Here is a 16,004-nt window from a genome sequence, read left to right on the forward strand (position 1 = left end):
ACTGTCTAGGTGTTTCCTCAATTATAGAATGCTGCCATTGGGTGAGAAGTTTTCCAGTTCTTTCCTGATATGACATTTCATGTTTCCACATCTTTTTGATTGCAGTGCATGCAAGAGATGGGGAATGGAAAGGCAAACCGACTTTATGAAGCCTACCTTCCTGAGACCTTTCGGCGACCACAAATAGACCCGTATCTTTTCTGATGCAACTTATAAGGCTAAGTAGTACTGGGAGAGTCACACAAGACTCAAGTCCCATGATCTGACTGGGCTGTCTCTATGTGGATTAGTCAAAGTCTTGCTTTTTCTCTCTCCTGTAACCAAGACATACAAAAGCACATGTGTACTTTCTAATGTCAGAATATGGTATCACATGGGGGAACATGCATTCAAGACTTAAGACTGCAGTGGCTCACTGTGAATTTTCCCATAAAGTGACATCTCCATAGCTTTTGACTTTGAAACTGTTGTTTTTTTTTTTTTTTTTAAAGATTTATTTATTTATGCATACAAGAACTGGGGTACAGGCCAGAGGTGTGGGGGTGAGAAGATTCACCAAAGACAGAGTGGGGAACAGAACAGGCAGATTGACTGAAATACACTGCTGAGGGGAGCAGCAGATGAGTCAGGAGAGGTCTGCTGCACCATGTGGGTTTCTCTCTGGTCGGGGAGCGAACTCATGCTGCAGTAGCTGTGGATTGACTCATAGGTTGCATCCCAACCCGTTGTGCCACCAGGGAGGCCCTGAAACTGTTGTTTAATAAAAAGAATAGTCTACTGTGTTATGTTGCTTCAGCAAAACTACCATTCATTTTAATGTCTTTTTATATCCTTTGTGAAAGAATTAACAGATGTTGACCAGTTAATAATTTTCTTCTCAAAATGTGGTTTGTAGACCACTTTGTTAAAGTTTACTTTTTGGTGGGTTCAGGTAGAACCTATTAAAATGCAGATTTGGGGCCTTGCAGAAGTCCTCAGATCACAATTGGGCAGTGGAGCACAAGACTTTATTTTGTTTAAGGCCTGTTGACCCTAAGAGCTTTAAAATAATTGATGGCTTTACCTGTACAGGTGTCCTCTGCTGTCTAAAAGTAAAATGTTCCTATTTTGTGTGATTTGGTAGCATTCTCAGGCTACAAAAATAACCTATCAAATCATACCAAATAAGAACATTCTACTTTCAAATAGCTGGGGAAACCTAAATTCTATAATAGCCACAGGCTCCTCTGGTGTCAGTATAAAGGTTAATCTCATTTGCTGCTATCATTACTCTGAAGGAAAAATCACAGGAAATGGTATTTTAAATTAATTCCCTACAGAAACTGTAGAGGAAGCATTTCAAGGTTTTGGTCAGGGCCGCATGTGAAGAGACAACCATATGGGAAACCAGGCAGGAGGGAGAGAGGAGAACACATTTCATAGATACAAACTGACATTTTATAGTCATTCTGTGGAAAAGATTTGTTTGATTTATCCTTAATAAGCATTTTGCAGAGCTGTTGAAGGATTTATTCGAGACAAATATGAGAAGAAGAAATACATGGACCGAAGTCTGGACATCAATGCCTTTAGGGTTGGTTGTAAATCTTTCAGGTTTTCTTCATAATAGCAATTTGCTGATTTGCAGGCCAGGGAAGAATTTTAAGGACAACCACTGAAATACTCCAAAGCCATCATTGTGAAAATACAAAAATAGAAAAAGAACAAAAACCCAAACCAGTTATTGAATCAAGACCACAAGACATCCCTGAGCAAACTTTTGACTGGACGGGGCAAACCATCAGTGAATTATTTGCCTTGATCTGCACTTAGATGTTAGTTATTTCTAGTTCCAAATTATTTCTTCAAATTAATATGTTGGGCATACTAGCTCAAATAGAATAATTACATGTACACATATACGATACACATATACGTGTGTGCATGTGTGCATTTCTTTTTCTATAAATGAAGTAAATAAATTAGGTGTAGTAATTAAATAACCAGAGTTTCCTTCAGTCTGATCAATGTATATTTCTAGTGTGTTGATAGACTGATTGTCCATGGTATCCTTGGAAACTACAAGTTGCCAAGTACTCGTCCATCCTAGATATCATTAAGTACAGTGTGTCATGAATTCAATGATAACTAGAAGGTTTACAACGTGGTTTCTGAAAGAAAAAAGTAAGGTTGACTAATTATAACCAAAGGAGAGCTAATGGATATGATTATTTAGATCTTTAAAATGCCTTTGACAAAATTGTATAGTAAATTTGTTTAGAAATGATTGACTATTTCTCTAGCTACAGAAGAAGAGAGTCTGGAATTCCCCAGTCCTAAAATAAGTTCTATCTACCACCTATCCAGTTATTTATATAACTAGATAGGATTATGTAAACACTAGATAGGATTATGTAAACACTAAGTTTATGTGGAGGCTATAAGTTCTTCTAGGTAATTAAAAACCCATCTCATTGGAATCAGCACCAGATTTATCCTTTGAACTTTTGTGAAAAAGTGAATTTCAAGGCAGGCGAGTAAGTACAGAATAATACATATAGTTAGGTATAGATAATTCCTTCTCAACTTAGTATGAAGTACCCCTAGCTCCCAGTATTCCAGAACAAGGACCTGGAAGTGGTAACTGTTTCAAGAAAGAATTAGCGTGGTCTACAGCTACATCTTGGATAGCATCATCAAAAAAGCACACACATTTCCTTTTATTTGTAGAAAACGGGTCTGTCTGCTTAGCGCTGTTCATTGTACTTGATGATAGGCAATCCAGTGAGCTCAGAAAAGGTTATCTGAGGTAATCCAGAAGATGGAGGGAGAGGGAAGAGTGGCTGTACTCATAATTATGTTCCTGGTGTACCTTACCCATGAAAATAGCCTGTTTTACTTACCACGTTTTCATTTAGAAAGGAAATATTGCCTGTGTATGAAAAATCTTATTTCAAAAAATTTTTATTTAATGTACATAGAGTTTCAGAAAATTCTTTCATGAAGATTTATATGGCAAAAATTAATATTTGCCAAGTGAAGACATTTAACATGAGATTGAAAAGACACTGGCTTTGTTAAATAAGAGTATCATTTTTTTAAAGGGCAGGTAAAATATTTGTAACCTCAAGAAATAAATAGTTTTGTAGGAAAGTGCTATACTTCAAAACATGTATGAAGCAAATATAGCTGCATGCATTCTTTGTGATCATGACATTTTGCAGAAAATATGAAAAAGAAAAATCCATGCCTACTCGTACCATCTCTGCTGATGAGTGTCATCTTGGTGTGTTCTCTGTTTTCTACATACTGCCGTCACTTTTCTGGAGGCATAGTTATGATACGGTTATGTAGAACGTCTCCTGCTTTTATTCACTTTACCATATGGATTTTTGTGTTACTTAAATAGTTTTCATAATTTTTAGTTGTTTCATCATCTTTCAGTGAAAAGCGAGGTCAGGGCCTCCCCTGGTGGCGCAGAGGTTGAGCATTGGGCTGCGAGGCTGCCTGCAGCCTCTGCAGCGCCGGTTTGTTCCCCAGCCACTGGCGAGGGTCCCACAAAAAAAAAAAAAAAAAAAAAGAAAAGCGAGGCCATAGTTTATCTTACCATTCTCTTTCTGTGGCATAAAGTTTGCTGTGGCATAATTTTTTTTAAGCATAAATAAGTCTGGGGTGAACTTGTTGATGCATATAACCTTTTTGATATTTAGGATGATTTGCTTAAGACATATTATAGAATGTATTATCTGGGTCAAAGTGTTTCACTGTACTTTCTGCAAGTTATACTACTTTTTACCATCTTCTCAGCATTGTGTAGGACTACTTACTAGTTTTACTTCCTCCCTATAACTATTAGGTGTTACTATTAGCAGGACCAAGCATCTTTTTGTATGTATGCCATGCTTTCTTTTATGTGCCTATATTCTTAAGTTTACCTTATTGTTGTTTTGTTTTGCTTCTAAATGTTAGATGTTAAAACTGTGACCAATAACATTATAATGTGAAAGTATTATGAAACTGTTCCTGAAGGTAAAGAGAAAAACTGAGATTTTCTAATACTTTATTTTTGATATGCTTTTTGGTTTTATGTAGGCGACTCATTCAGGGTACCCTGAAAGAGATACTTTAATCCTCTTTTCCTCTTTTTTTTTTTTTGTTTGTTTTATTTTCTCACTTTTTGTATTTCTAATCTTTAAGCTTCAAATTAAATTTTATTTTCTGATTTTAAAATGGGAGATAAAGATTGAGAAAATTTGTGACTGAGTTTATGAACTCAAAGAGGATATATGTTGAGTGAGAAGATACCAAGATAGGAGCTCAAAGCATGAACAAGTTAAATCAGGTCAAAAAAGGACAGCAAACTGGTGAAACATTTTAACCTCTGCAGCTAGTCCAGACAGCTCATTTTAGGAGTCTTAGGTGAGTTAGACAGAGGAGGAGAGGAGCTGCTTAGATATTTGAGGATGCTGCCTACAGCATCGAGACTGACATGAAAGAGGTCAGCTCTCATGCCCCACGCCAATTTGTCAGATCCCTGTATTAGATACCATAGGGATTCTTTGTGTCCTTTTTGGACATTTGCAGTTATAATTTACTGAACTGTTAATCACCATGAAGCCCATGTTCTTTGTTTTGTCTTATTAAATCCTTATAGAAAGAAAAAGATGACAAGTGGAAAAGAGGGAGTGAGTCAGCGCCAGAGAAAAAAATGGAACCTGTTGTTTTTGAGAAAGTTAAAATGGTAAGAGGGGAAGTGTTTGCATGGTGTGGATGGTCTCTGGTGTGTTTATCTGTGTGATGGAGACGGGTGGGAGGTGCATGTCTGGCGGGGTAGAGGTGATAACATATTGCATCATCACACCTGGGGTGAAAGGGCACCACATCCAGATCAGACTGCTGATGCCTTTTCTGCTCCTTTCCCATTGCCTTGTTACTGCCTGAGCTGCTCTGTAACGTGTCCCTTGGTGGCCAGATGGGAGCTTGAGAACTGCATCTGTTCCACCTAAGCAAGAGGCACTTTCTGTGCCAGGATACCATGTGACACCTTCTGAGCAGATGCTACCTCCTCATTAGTCCTTCTCTTGTTAGATCTTCTGTACCTCATTTTCCTGTTGTAGCAAAGAACAGTTCAAGAGCTGGACCATTCTAGTCCATTTTAAACAATTCCTTCTTCTGTTCTTGCTCTGTTTTATTGAGGTAGACACCTTTCTTTTTCCACAGATGTGTTGTGGCTGTAGTAGTAGATATTCTAGTTGTAAAAATTTGGAATCTTAGGAGAGAGGACTGCTACTAAGTGCCCAAGGGAGAGTCTTCTGTCATCATTCTGAATTATACTGTCTGCAGAATGTAGTCTTCAGTGATAATTGGCAGAGTGAGATAAGTAGTCTTTAAAATGATCTCCCTTTAAGCATTAAGGGTTTTTCTAAACACTGGGAGATTTGTTGACACTCAGCTCTTGAACCATCAGACACCTACCTTTATTCTTGACTTTTTCTGGGACCAAAACTGCTACTTTGGTTGAATCTGTGTTTATCTTGGTTTCAGAAAGACCTGCCTCTTCAGAAAGTCAAACAACTACAGATGATACCTTTGTTTTTCTCTTTAGCTCTGGCTTGTGCACTTATGCCTCCTGGCTTGATTCTTTCACCTGGTACTTCCTGAGTTCTGTTTCTTAAGTGATTCTCTTTGAATAACAGCAACCACATTATAAGAATAAGTGGAGATGGGGAAAAGGGGGTTCAAAATACCTGCTTATTTCTTTCTATAACATATTTCACTTAGCCACAGAAAAAAGAAGACCCACAGCTACCTCGGAAAAGCTCCCCGAAATCCACAGCTCCTGTCATGGATTTGTTGGGCCTAGGTAAGAGTTAGACTTTTCCACTCCTCTAATCTTAGAAATTTTGATGACTTCTCTTTGACCCTGGGAAAGTGGGATTCTTCAGTTTGTGTCTTTGTCACCAAGATGGTTCCCCCATGTTCTTCAAGTTGTTTTACATCTAAGCAATTGTTCTATGAAGTGCTTACTGGAAACTTTTCAGAGTGACAGCACAGCGTGGTGGTTAAGAATATGGCCTTGGAACTGAAGAACCAACACTGCCACTTACTCATGCTCTGACCTTGGGCAGCTTACTTAACTTCTGAATATTGCTTTCCTAATCTGTGCAATAGGAGAAGGCTTTACCTCCCAGGTATTGTTGGAGGTAATGCCTCTAGCTCTTAGCCACTTGCCTGACTCATGCTAAGCAGTCAGTAAATGTTAACAATTTTTACTAAAGCAGCACCTGTGAGGACCACTCTTCCCACTCCCGCCCCCCCCCCCTTATTTCAGATGTTTCTGATATGACCTGTTGCCTTGTGGTCATTTTCCTCTAAACCTTTGGAATCCTGAACTAGTGATTCTGCCCCTTTCTGAAGCAGAACCTGTTCTTTACCTTTCACTGTGTCGATGATTATACTTTGTTTTAGTTCATTTCTGCTGATTTAGGTTATTGGCCACTTAGGCTTCTACTTTTTGTATCTTTCATTTTTTCTCTGCAAGTGAGTCCTACATAGCTTTCCCCTCAAATAGCCAGAAGGAAGCCAGCTAGTCCCCTGCTGTCGTGTTGATATAGCCTTCAGGCCTGGGTTTCTCCTACCGTGTGCCTGATACTAGGGTCTACCATCTTCTCCAGGGTCCTCTAGGAATGTGGGATGAAGTCTCTTTTGAGGTGCCCCATCCAAGCTAGATGGTCCCAGAAGCCTGGATTTCCAGGTCCATGATGGAGCACATGGGCCTTCCGCCGTCTGCTTTGTGTCTAGAGTAGAAGGACAGCATGGGCTTAGTGATCAGTGTCACATTTTAACTTTGATCTCTCTTTCTAGATGCTCCTGTGGCCTGCTGTATTACAAATACTAAGACAAGCAATACCCTAGAGAAGGACTTAGATCTTTTGGCCTCTGTTCCATCCCCGTCTTCTTCAGTTTCTAGAAAGGTAAGTCTTATAGGCTTCTCAGGATTAGAGCTCATTCTGAAAACTTAAAACTGCTAACTTCATCATGAACCAAGTCCAGTTTCCTTGGTGGAATTGGACTGTTGTTGTTGTGTTGTTTGTTTTTTTGTTTTTTTTTCAGCCTAAGATTGCTGTTCCTTCATTTTGTCTGTTGTTCAAAAGATTAGCCTTTTGAATGGCTTTTAGCACAGGTGTGGCACATTGTAACCCTGATACTTTAAGTCAGCTTCTTAGCCTGAGTGATTGCCAGAGAATCTGTAGACTTGAAAGAGGAAACTTTTAATGGGTCACTTGTGGAATTCCTGCTGTGTACCAGACACGATGCTTGGTGGTTTTGTATGCCATTTTGTATATTTCATTTATAATTTAAAAAATATTTACCATAGTCCTGCAAAATGGATATTTGATAAATGGATATTTGATAAATAAGGAAGTGTTAGTCCAAAAAAAGTGACCAGTTGTACAACCAGTAAATAGATGGTCATGCTGGGATTTGAACTTAGTCCTCTAAGTGCATCATTTGTAGGTTGTTTTGTTTGTCTTTTTTAACCAAATCACAAAGTATTTTGCTAAACCACAAAGAATTATGCCAGAGCTTCATTATCAGGTGTTTTCATGTATTTGTATGCTTAAAAAATGTCAGAAAGCTATTCATTTGGGCAATGAATTGCAAATGCAAATGTTAGAAGCAACAGAAATATGGGGGAGGAAGAGCAGTCCTTACAGAGACCCCTGTAAGAACCACTCCAATTCTCTTCTCCCCCTGCTTACTTTCCCTAAGGTTGTAGGTTCCATGCCAACTGCAGGGAGTGCTGGCTCTGTTCCTGAAAACCTGAACCTATTTCCAGAGCCAGGAAGCAAATCAGAAGAAACAGGCAAGAAACAGCTCTCTAAAGACTCCATCCTTTCACTGTATGGATCCCAGACACCTCAAATGCCTGCACAAGGTAGATTTCATGGGGCTTCTGGCAGTGTGACATATAGAGACATGAGGACTCTGTCTGATATATTGGAATTACTTGTGACAAGGGGCTGGTTGGTTGTTTTATGGGCCTGGACATCATGCCCCAAATCAGCCTGAACATGGCATTTCTTGTGATGCAACAAAGTATAATACAGACAGATAATCACTGTAACTCAGCTATACTTCTGTGGGGTCTGATGTCACACCTCTGTGAGGTCTGGATCCGGATCCTAAAAGAAAAGTGGGTCAGTGGCTCATTGATAAGCAAATCTTACAGAGAACCTCCCGAATTACTTTGCTTGTGAAACAGCATTCTGAGTTGAGTAGTTCACAGAAACTCTAGCTAGAAAGTAGTAGCCAATGAGAGTTTGTGCTGACGTGTATGTGTTCCTCTTTAACAGACCCATATGTATGTTTTCTTGGCAGCAATGTTCATGGCTCCCGCTCAGATGGCGTATCCCACAGCCTACCCCAGCTTCCCTGGGGTTACACCTCCTAACAGTATAATGGGGAGCATGATGCCCCCACCAGTGGGCATGGTAGCCCAGCCAGGAGCTTCTGGGATGGTTGCCCCCATGGCCATGCCTGCAGGCTATATGGGTGGCATGCAGGCATCAATGATGGGTGTGCCAAATGGAATGATGACCACCCAGCAGGCTGGCTACATGGCAGGCATGGCAGCTATGCCCCAGACAATGTATGGGGTTCAGCCAGCTCAGCAGCTGCAGTGGAACCTTACTCAGGTAAGTGACCCCATCTTACTCAGACCTTCTTCAAGACTGTATTACCTTATCTCACCCTTCCTTTGAAGCCTTCCAGTGTAAATGAGATGATGTCAGAAATATTCTTAAGTTTCCTAGAATGTCAGACTTTCTAAGGAGTTCTGGCTTCCTGTAAAACAGAAGTAACTACCTAAAATTGAAATCTCTCCACACATTTATCATGGTTTTAGCAAAAACCATGACAATGCACACAGATAAACAAGACAGGCAAATAAAACCACCCATACCCCACAATTACTGCATCTAGTAGGCAGAATACTACGAACTTCAAACTGAATGGCAATAGGCATATAAAACTTTTATCCAGCAGAGACAACATCATAGAAGAGACCCTGTGTAAAGCGGAAAGGGACCCTGTGTAGAGCTACCATAAAATTGCCCTCTAGAGAGAGAAACCTACCCTCAATTGGAAACTCAAGTAAGAGTCAAAAATATGGGGCTTGGGGATCTCCCTGGTGGTGCAGGCGGTTGAGCACCGTACTGTGAAGCTGTCTGCAGCCTCTGCAGCGCAGGTTCGATCCCGGTCGGCTTGCAAGGGTCCCACATACCACAGCAGACTTCTCCTGTCACGCCCGCTGCTCCCCTCAGCAGTGTATTTCGTCAGTCTGCCTGTTCTGTTCCCCGCTGTCTTTGGTGAATCCTCTCACCCTCCCGTGCATCTTATATAAAAAATAAATTAATAAATCTTTAAAAAAAAATGCGGGGCTTGAAGTATGTAGGATTGTAAATGGCCTCAGACAAGCCTTGTTTCTAGTGGAGATGGGGAGACTTAGAAGGTGGAAATGCTCTTTGGAGACCTAGTGGTGAAGGGAAAGTGAGAAGTGGAAAACAAAATCACAAAAATCAAAAGATACACCTCCCTTTCCCCCATAATTATTTCTAACAGAAGAGGGCGCTCTTCAATAAGAAATCAAGTCAGTCTCCCCAAACCTTACCTTCAAGCCTGTCCCTATTATTGCTGATTCAGAAAAATAAGACACTGAAAACATAAACAGAGAGTGACAGATGACGTTCATGAAAATTACTGTAAAGAAGAAACTATAAAATCCAAATATTTCAGGAAATGAAAATTTTCTCCCAAAATAGTCATGAAGCAGAAGAATACTAACACAATCCACTAACTTGAATTAAATGTCCTTTAACAAACACTATTAAACAACTTGAATCAGAAATTTAAAAACTTAGCACCAAAATGACAGCAAACTGGAAGTTGAAAATGAAAGTTTTACTTAACTTAGGAAAGAAATTGAAAAAGATACAATTACCTTAGAAATAATGACTGAATTCAGTTTGCCAGAGTACTGTAGGCTCAGTTGGAAAATGTATTTGGGAAGTAAGAAAGGCATGAAACCACCAAGAGAATGAAAACTAAATATAGGGATCAGGAAAAAGAATTGGAGAAATTAATATAGAAGGTAGGCCAAACATGCCTAAGAGGAATATATTTGGAAACTTCCAAAGGAGAAAAGCAAACCAGTAGAATTGTCATGTAAAAAAGTGTATGGGCCTATTGCTTTTTTGGGTATCAATTCTTTGATAGCTTTTTCTGTTTCTTCTATGGAAGTTAGTTTTGGAAAACTATTTACCTTAATAAGGCATTTAGGTTTTCAAATTCACACATCAAAAGTTATTTTAGGCAGTCTCATGAATTATTAATGTTTTTTGTTTTACTGGTTATTTCTCCCTTGTCATTTCTTATTTTGTATGCTTGTGCTTTCCTTCCTGCTCCCCCAGTTTTCAATGAACTTAACTTTATGGTCTGTTTATTAATTTTTTAAAAAACCAGGATTTTGATTCAGTCTGTATTATTCTGTTTCCTACTTTAATTTCTGGTTAACCTTTACTGTTTCCTTCCACATGCTTTCTTTTGATTTGATTTGTTCTTCTGTTCCTAGCTTTTGTAGTTGTGATTTTAATTCACATATTTTTGTTCTTTTGTTTTTATTTTATAAAGTGATGAGGTACTATAAAACTGATGGGAACATGTTGAAAAGTCACAGGAAGCAGCTTCTGGAGGCTGCACTGGCCAAATATGGGACAATTGCACATCAAAGAGTGACATTAATAAATTATAACACACTGAAGGAAAAAGAAATCCATGAGTCCATAGTGATGTTTTCTGTTAAATGGATGTGAAATATAGTGAGAAAGTCTTTTATATAGAAGACTGACAACTAAAAATTATAGATAGAACAAGATATTCACACATTATCAAAGAAATACCTTTCATATTACTATTAATTATGATAATAAAACCTAAATACTACTTTAGCCAAGTGCTCCAACATAAAATTATCAACAATGGCATATTAATGTCATATGCTTCCTGGTTATTTTGTGCCAAGAAGGACATACTTTTTACCAAAAGTATTTAACCTGATCCAATTATGACAGAACATGAAATAAATCAAAATTGAAGGATTTTATGCAAACCACTGACCTGTATTCTTAAAACAGTATCCAGAATAAAAATAAAAAATGGTAGGGGAATTGTTGTATATTCAAGGAAACCGAAGAGAAAAAATGAGATGTAATGTATATTAGATAGATATACATTAGAATATTGCATTGTTAGATTTCTTGAGTTATGTTAATATTAATTCTAGTGTTCTTATGTAAAATCTCCTGCCTTCTTAAAGGGTGAAATGCCATCATATCTGCAACTTTAAATTTCATAAAAAATTTTAATTACATATATATAAACTTGAAACAACTATATATCTTATATATTTAAAATAGATATATTTTCTTAAGTTTATATATCAGAGAGAAAATAGGCAAAATGTTAATAATTGGTGAATTTAAGAAAAGGATATATGGGTTTTGTTGTACTCTTTTCTGTATGCTTGAAATTTTCTTTAAAACTTGGTGGAAGAAAAATAGACCCTTTTTTAAAAAAAAGAAAAATAACTTATATCGAAAATATACTAGACTTGTGAAATTGAAGTCTTTTAAAAAAAAAAATAGATTCTTAAGTTCACTGCCAGAAAGGCCAGTCTTTCCATTAATTCATAAAGTGGCCCTTACCCCATCCAGGCCCCAGTCCCTGACTTTTTCCCAGCAGCTTCCCTTTTCATGCACTGAAGGGTTGGTGTTTTTATTGTTTTGTTTTTGCCTGCCTTTGTTCATTCTGAATAGTCCAGTTTCTTTTTCTTCTCAGCTTGAATGTGCACAAGCACTTTCACTGACACTGACAGTAATAACTGCTGGAGATAAGACAGCAGCACTGGTGTGGGCCTTCACTTTATGCTCTCAGGGTTGCCTGTGTCGAGTTAACAATAGGCCCCTTCTATTCAGGATAAAAGACTGGAAAGGATAAAGAGAATAACTTCTCATGCTGCTTTTTTATTGACTAGCTCCAGGATTCCTTCTTTCCCTCCCCTAGTGTTAGTCTCTGTCAACATCTCCCTTCTGAAAAGTCCCTCATTTATGTGGTCTGGTGTCCTTGAAATGATCTGTTACAGTTCAGGGCAGTTTTGTATCATAACAGAGTTTCCCTTTGTCTCATTCTCCCCCACTCTGCAATCAGGAGGACTCCTACCCTTCCTTTTGCACTGATTGGCAGGATGCCCGCAGCCTGATCTGAAAGTCTCCTCTCTCCCTTTCAGATGACCCAGCAGATGGCTGGGATGAACTTCTGTGGAACCAATGGCATGCTGAGCTATGGACAGTCGATGAATGGAGGAAATGGACAGGCAGCAAATCAGACTCTCAGCCCTCAGATGTGGAAATAAAAGCTGTATGGCTACCTGTATGGCTACCACTCTCCTTGCCACCCTCACCCCTTATCTTCTTTCCCCAACTTCCCCCACCCCACCCCTTTGTCCTACCTCTCTGTTTGGTTTAGAAATTGCTCAATCTGTTATTTGGAGTCTGGCATTCTGCCCAGCTCAGCCACTTCCCAAACACACAAACCTCTCTGTTGCTTTATGTTGTATATGTCCCCCAGCCATGCGGACTTCCTCTGTAGCCTCAGCCCCAGTCCTCTCCTGGCACCAGCACCTTTAGAATTGTTAGCAGAAGGCACTTAAACTGGGAGAAATTTGCACACCTTTAAGTACCTTTCCTGCAAGTTTAAACCTCCTCTCAGGCTCTCCAGAAGGTCTGTGGATGTTGTGTTTTAGGCAAAGGGGAGGGTTCGGACGTCCTTCTATATGTGTTAATAAACGATTTCTATGTGTATAAGTTTCGGTTGTAAAGGGGGAGGCATCATGCTTCCCATGATTTATGAGAATGAAGAAAGTGCTGAAATCAAATTAAATACTCCCTGGGTCTTAGATCGGGTTGACCCTAGCCTTGGGATGAGGAAAGCCCCCTCCTATGAGGATGAGCAAAAATATTATTCTACTTTGTCCTGAATTGCTTTCTGGATCTGAGCCTTCAGGACTCAATGCTTCAGCCAGCCTTTATTAGCACCAAAGACTTTATGAAGGTTACACACAAAAACACACACCCTTCCCCACCTCCATCTTGCCTTCAGTCAGATCTGGCTCCTTGGCTAGAGAACCAGCCCCTCCAGTGGGAATGCAGAGTTTAATGTGCGTGCTGAGTGTGTGTGTGTGTGTGTGTGTGTGTGTATTCTACCTCCCACTCTCTCCCCATCTGCTCTGAGGATTTTTTGTTGTGTTTTGTTTTGTTTTAGTTTTAGGTTTACAACAGAGAGGAATTAATTTATCAGCAGCCTAAAACTGTTCTTACAGTTTAAAAGGAAAAAAAAAAAAGCTGCAATCTCATTGATAGCTCCCTTCCTCCTCCTTCTCCCAGTCTGCCAATCACTCTTTCATGCCTGTGTATCACAGGCTGCTCTGTTTCCCCACCTCTCCCAGGTGTATGAGGCAGAGAGCCTGGACAGCTTTCCTCTCAGTCGTTGTTAACCCCACTTGGAATTAAAACGAGAACTTTGCTTAAAAGATTTCATTTGTGGGAACCACAGTTCCTGGTTGCCTTTCTCCTGTGTATGTGTAAATCCTAAATAAATATTGCAGGGAAGGACTGTTTGCTTGACTGTTACTGGGTATCACTCTTGGAAGAAGGGTGAGCTGCATCCAGATTTTCTGCTTTCCTGGGGGCAGTTCTTTAACTTTCTATATTTAAAAAAAAAGTCCATGTGGGCATACCCAAGGGCCAGGCCCAGGCTTGGGCAGTCAGAAAGGGGGTCTTTCTCTTGTGGTGTGTAGAGTTGTGAGCTGAGAGAACCATGGAGATCTGCACCAGCTAGAGACACAGAACACTGGAACCAGAAGCACCCCTCCCCCCAACTATCTTCCTTTCGGTACACCTTTTGAATACTTCCAGGTGGAAGTGAGAATATAGCACATTGTCTAAGAAAGTGAACTCTGGATCAGGCTGCCAATATGCACATCCCTTCTCACTTTGTGATCTCAGCAAGCTACCGAACCCCATGTCCCAGTGTAAAATACAGGTAATGGTAAAACTTAAAGTAGAATGAAGCAATTCCAGTAGTGCATTTAGCACAGTATTAGGGCACTTAATTCTTGAAGAGTAACCTTTAGCAGTGGTTTGCCTGCAATTATTGGTAATGAGAATGGATACAGAAGTCTTTGGAAATAATTTGGATACAATCCCAGATAAATGGCAGCTTGCTAAACTCCTACTTGATCTGTGTAGATAAAATTTCTCCAGGTTTGGTGACAGATCTCAAGATAGGAAGGTAGCCCTTCATTCTTTTGCTAGAACTTTTGAGTAATGGGAATGCTTGAGGAAGGAGCTTATAAATACCCCATATGTGCATATTGTCAGCTTGTCAGAGATGGAACATATGAGTACAGGTGGAGTTTTGTCCCAAGTCAGCTTAACCACAGACCTAGAGAACTTTAAATCCCTCCTGTAGTAGTTCAAGTTGAGGGTCTAGATGGAAAAGATGGGCTTAGTAATTGATACAATTCCCACATCAGCTTGCTGACCTTTGAAATAAGAACTGTTAAAATGGGCCTCCCTGGTGGCTCAGGTGGTTGAGCAGAGCGCTGTGAAGCTGTCTGCAGCCTCTGCAGCGCAGTTTTGATCCCGGCAGGCCAGGGAGATACACACATGTTGTGGCAGACTTCTCCTGTTTCACCTGCTGCTTTCCTCAGCAGTGTATTTCAGTCAGTCTGCCTGTTCTGTTCCCCACTCTGTTTCTGGTGAATCCTCTCGCCCTCCTGCACCTCTGGCCTGTACCCCGGCTCTTGAATGCATGAATAGATAATCTTTAAAAAAAAAAAAACTGTTAAAAAAGGAAATGGAGAAAAGGAAGCTCCTGGAGTCCCTCCAAAATAGTAAATAAATCAGTGGCAGTGTTACATCTCTGGGTTTAGTCTTACCATTAGTGACTTAACAGATGCAGCAGTGATGATTTCATCATGTCCACTAAACTTGTTAATCTAGCTAGTGCATAAGATAGATAGTTTGGGAGAATGATAGTAGATTATCATTAATTTCATTAGGTGTGATACCCATTGCAGCTTCTATCAGAAGATACTTCCTTATTGAATGAAATCAGGGTAATATACATGTATTACCATGATCATTTGGGTGAAGTGGAACCAGTGGCTACAAAGAGCACCAAGATCCTGGAGAATGGTTCCAGAGTGGACAAGAGAAGAGAACATCCTGGTTAAGGTGGTTTCTTTGAAGAGAAAGGACACCAGCAAGATTCTGGATTATTTAAGTGGAGTGGCAAATGATTTACAAACTGAATAGGGACTGTGACTTTGAAAGATAGTTTTGTTATGTATTTATCTTTTCAACTATTTAATTGAAGTATATCCTACATATAGGAAAGTATACAAGTTGTAAATGTATTCACCAATGGTCTAAGTCTTTTTTTTTCTTTTTTTTTTCTTTCTTTTTTTTTTTAAAGATTTATTTGTTTATTTATTTATACAAGCACTGGGTATAGTCAGAAGCGTGGGAGGGTGAGAGAATTCACCAGAGCCAGAGTGGGGAGCAGAACAGGCAGAAGGACCGAAGTACGCTGCTGTGGGGAGCAGCGGGCGGCAGGAGAGGTCTGTGCACCATGTGGGACCCTCCTCCGGTGGCCGGGGAGCAGCTGGGGATCAGACCGGCGCAGCAGAGCTGTGGGCAGCTTTGCAACCCAGCGCTCAACCGCTGTGCCACCGGGGAGGCCCTAAGTCTTTCTTTTTCATGTGTATTTGAAGAAATACACCTGGTTCATGAAATATGGGGTTTCAAGGATGTATCGCTTGGGATGAGGGCAGGGTAGGCTGGTAAGGCATGATAACTCACCTTGACAAGGACTGCTCCACTTACAGGATCATTGTTCACAAG

At 39.8% G+C, this 16,004-nt stretch overlaps 1 protein-coding gene across 2 annotated transcripts in view; it reads left to right on the top strand.

Annotated features, from left to right (window-relative positions):
• Positions 1-13,710, top strand: part of SMAP2 (small ArfGAP2) — a 38,969-nt gene extending 25,259 nt beyond the window's left edge. For both annotated transcript variants that reach the window (XM_037498644.2, XM_037498645.2), the window contains exons 3-10: positions 106-191; positions 1,495-1,573; positions 4,634-4,720; positions 5,761-5,842; positions 6,844-6,953; positions 7,753-7,918; positions 8,362-8,678; positions 12,326-13,710. In XM_037498644.2, the coding sequence (XP_037354541.1) occupies positions 106-191; positions 1,495-1,573; positions 4,634-4,720; positions 5,761-5,842; positions 6,844-6,953; positions 7,753-7,918; positions 8,362-8,678; positions 12,326-12,451 (1,053 nt within the window). In that variant the 3' untranslated portion in view covers positions 12,452-13,710. The remainder of the gene's footprint in view (positions 1-105; positions 192-1,494; positions 1,574-4,633; positions 4,721-5,760; positions 5,843-6,843; positions 6,954-7,752; positions 7,919-8,361; positions 8,679-12,325) is intronic.
• The last annotated feature ends 2,294 nt before the right edge of the window (positions 13,711-16,004 follow it).

The sequence above is a fragment of the Talpa occidentalis genome, unplaced genomic scaffold (assembly GCF_014898055.3).
Source record: "Talpa occidentalis isolate TD23 unplaced genomic scaffold, MPIMG_talOcc4v2.1 talOcc4.9, whole genome shotgun sequence".
In the NCBI taxonomy this organism is placed as follows: domain Eukaryota; kingdom Metazoa; phylum Chordata; class Mammalia; order Eulipotyphla; family Talpidae; genus Talpa; species Talpa occidentalis.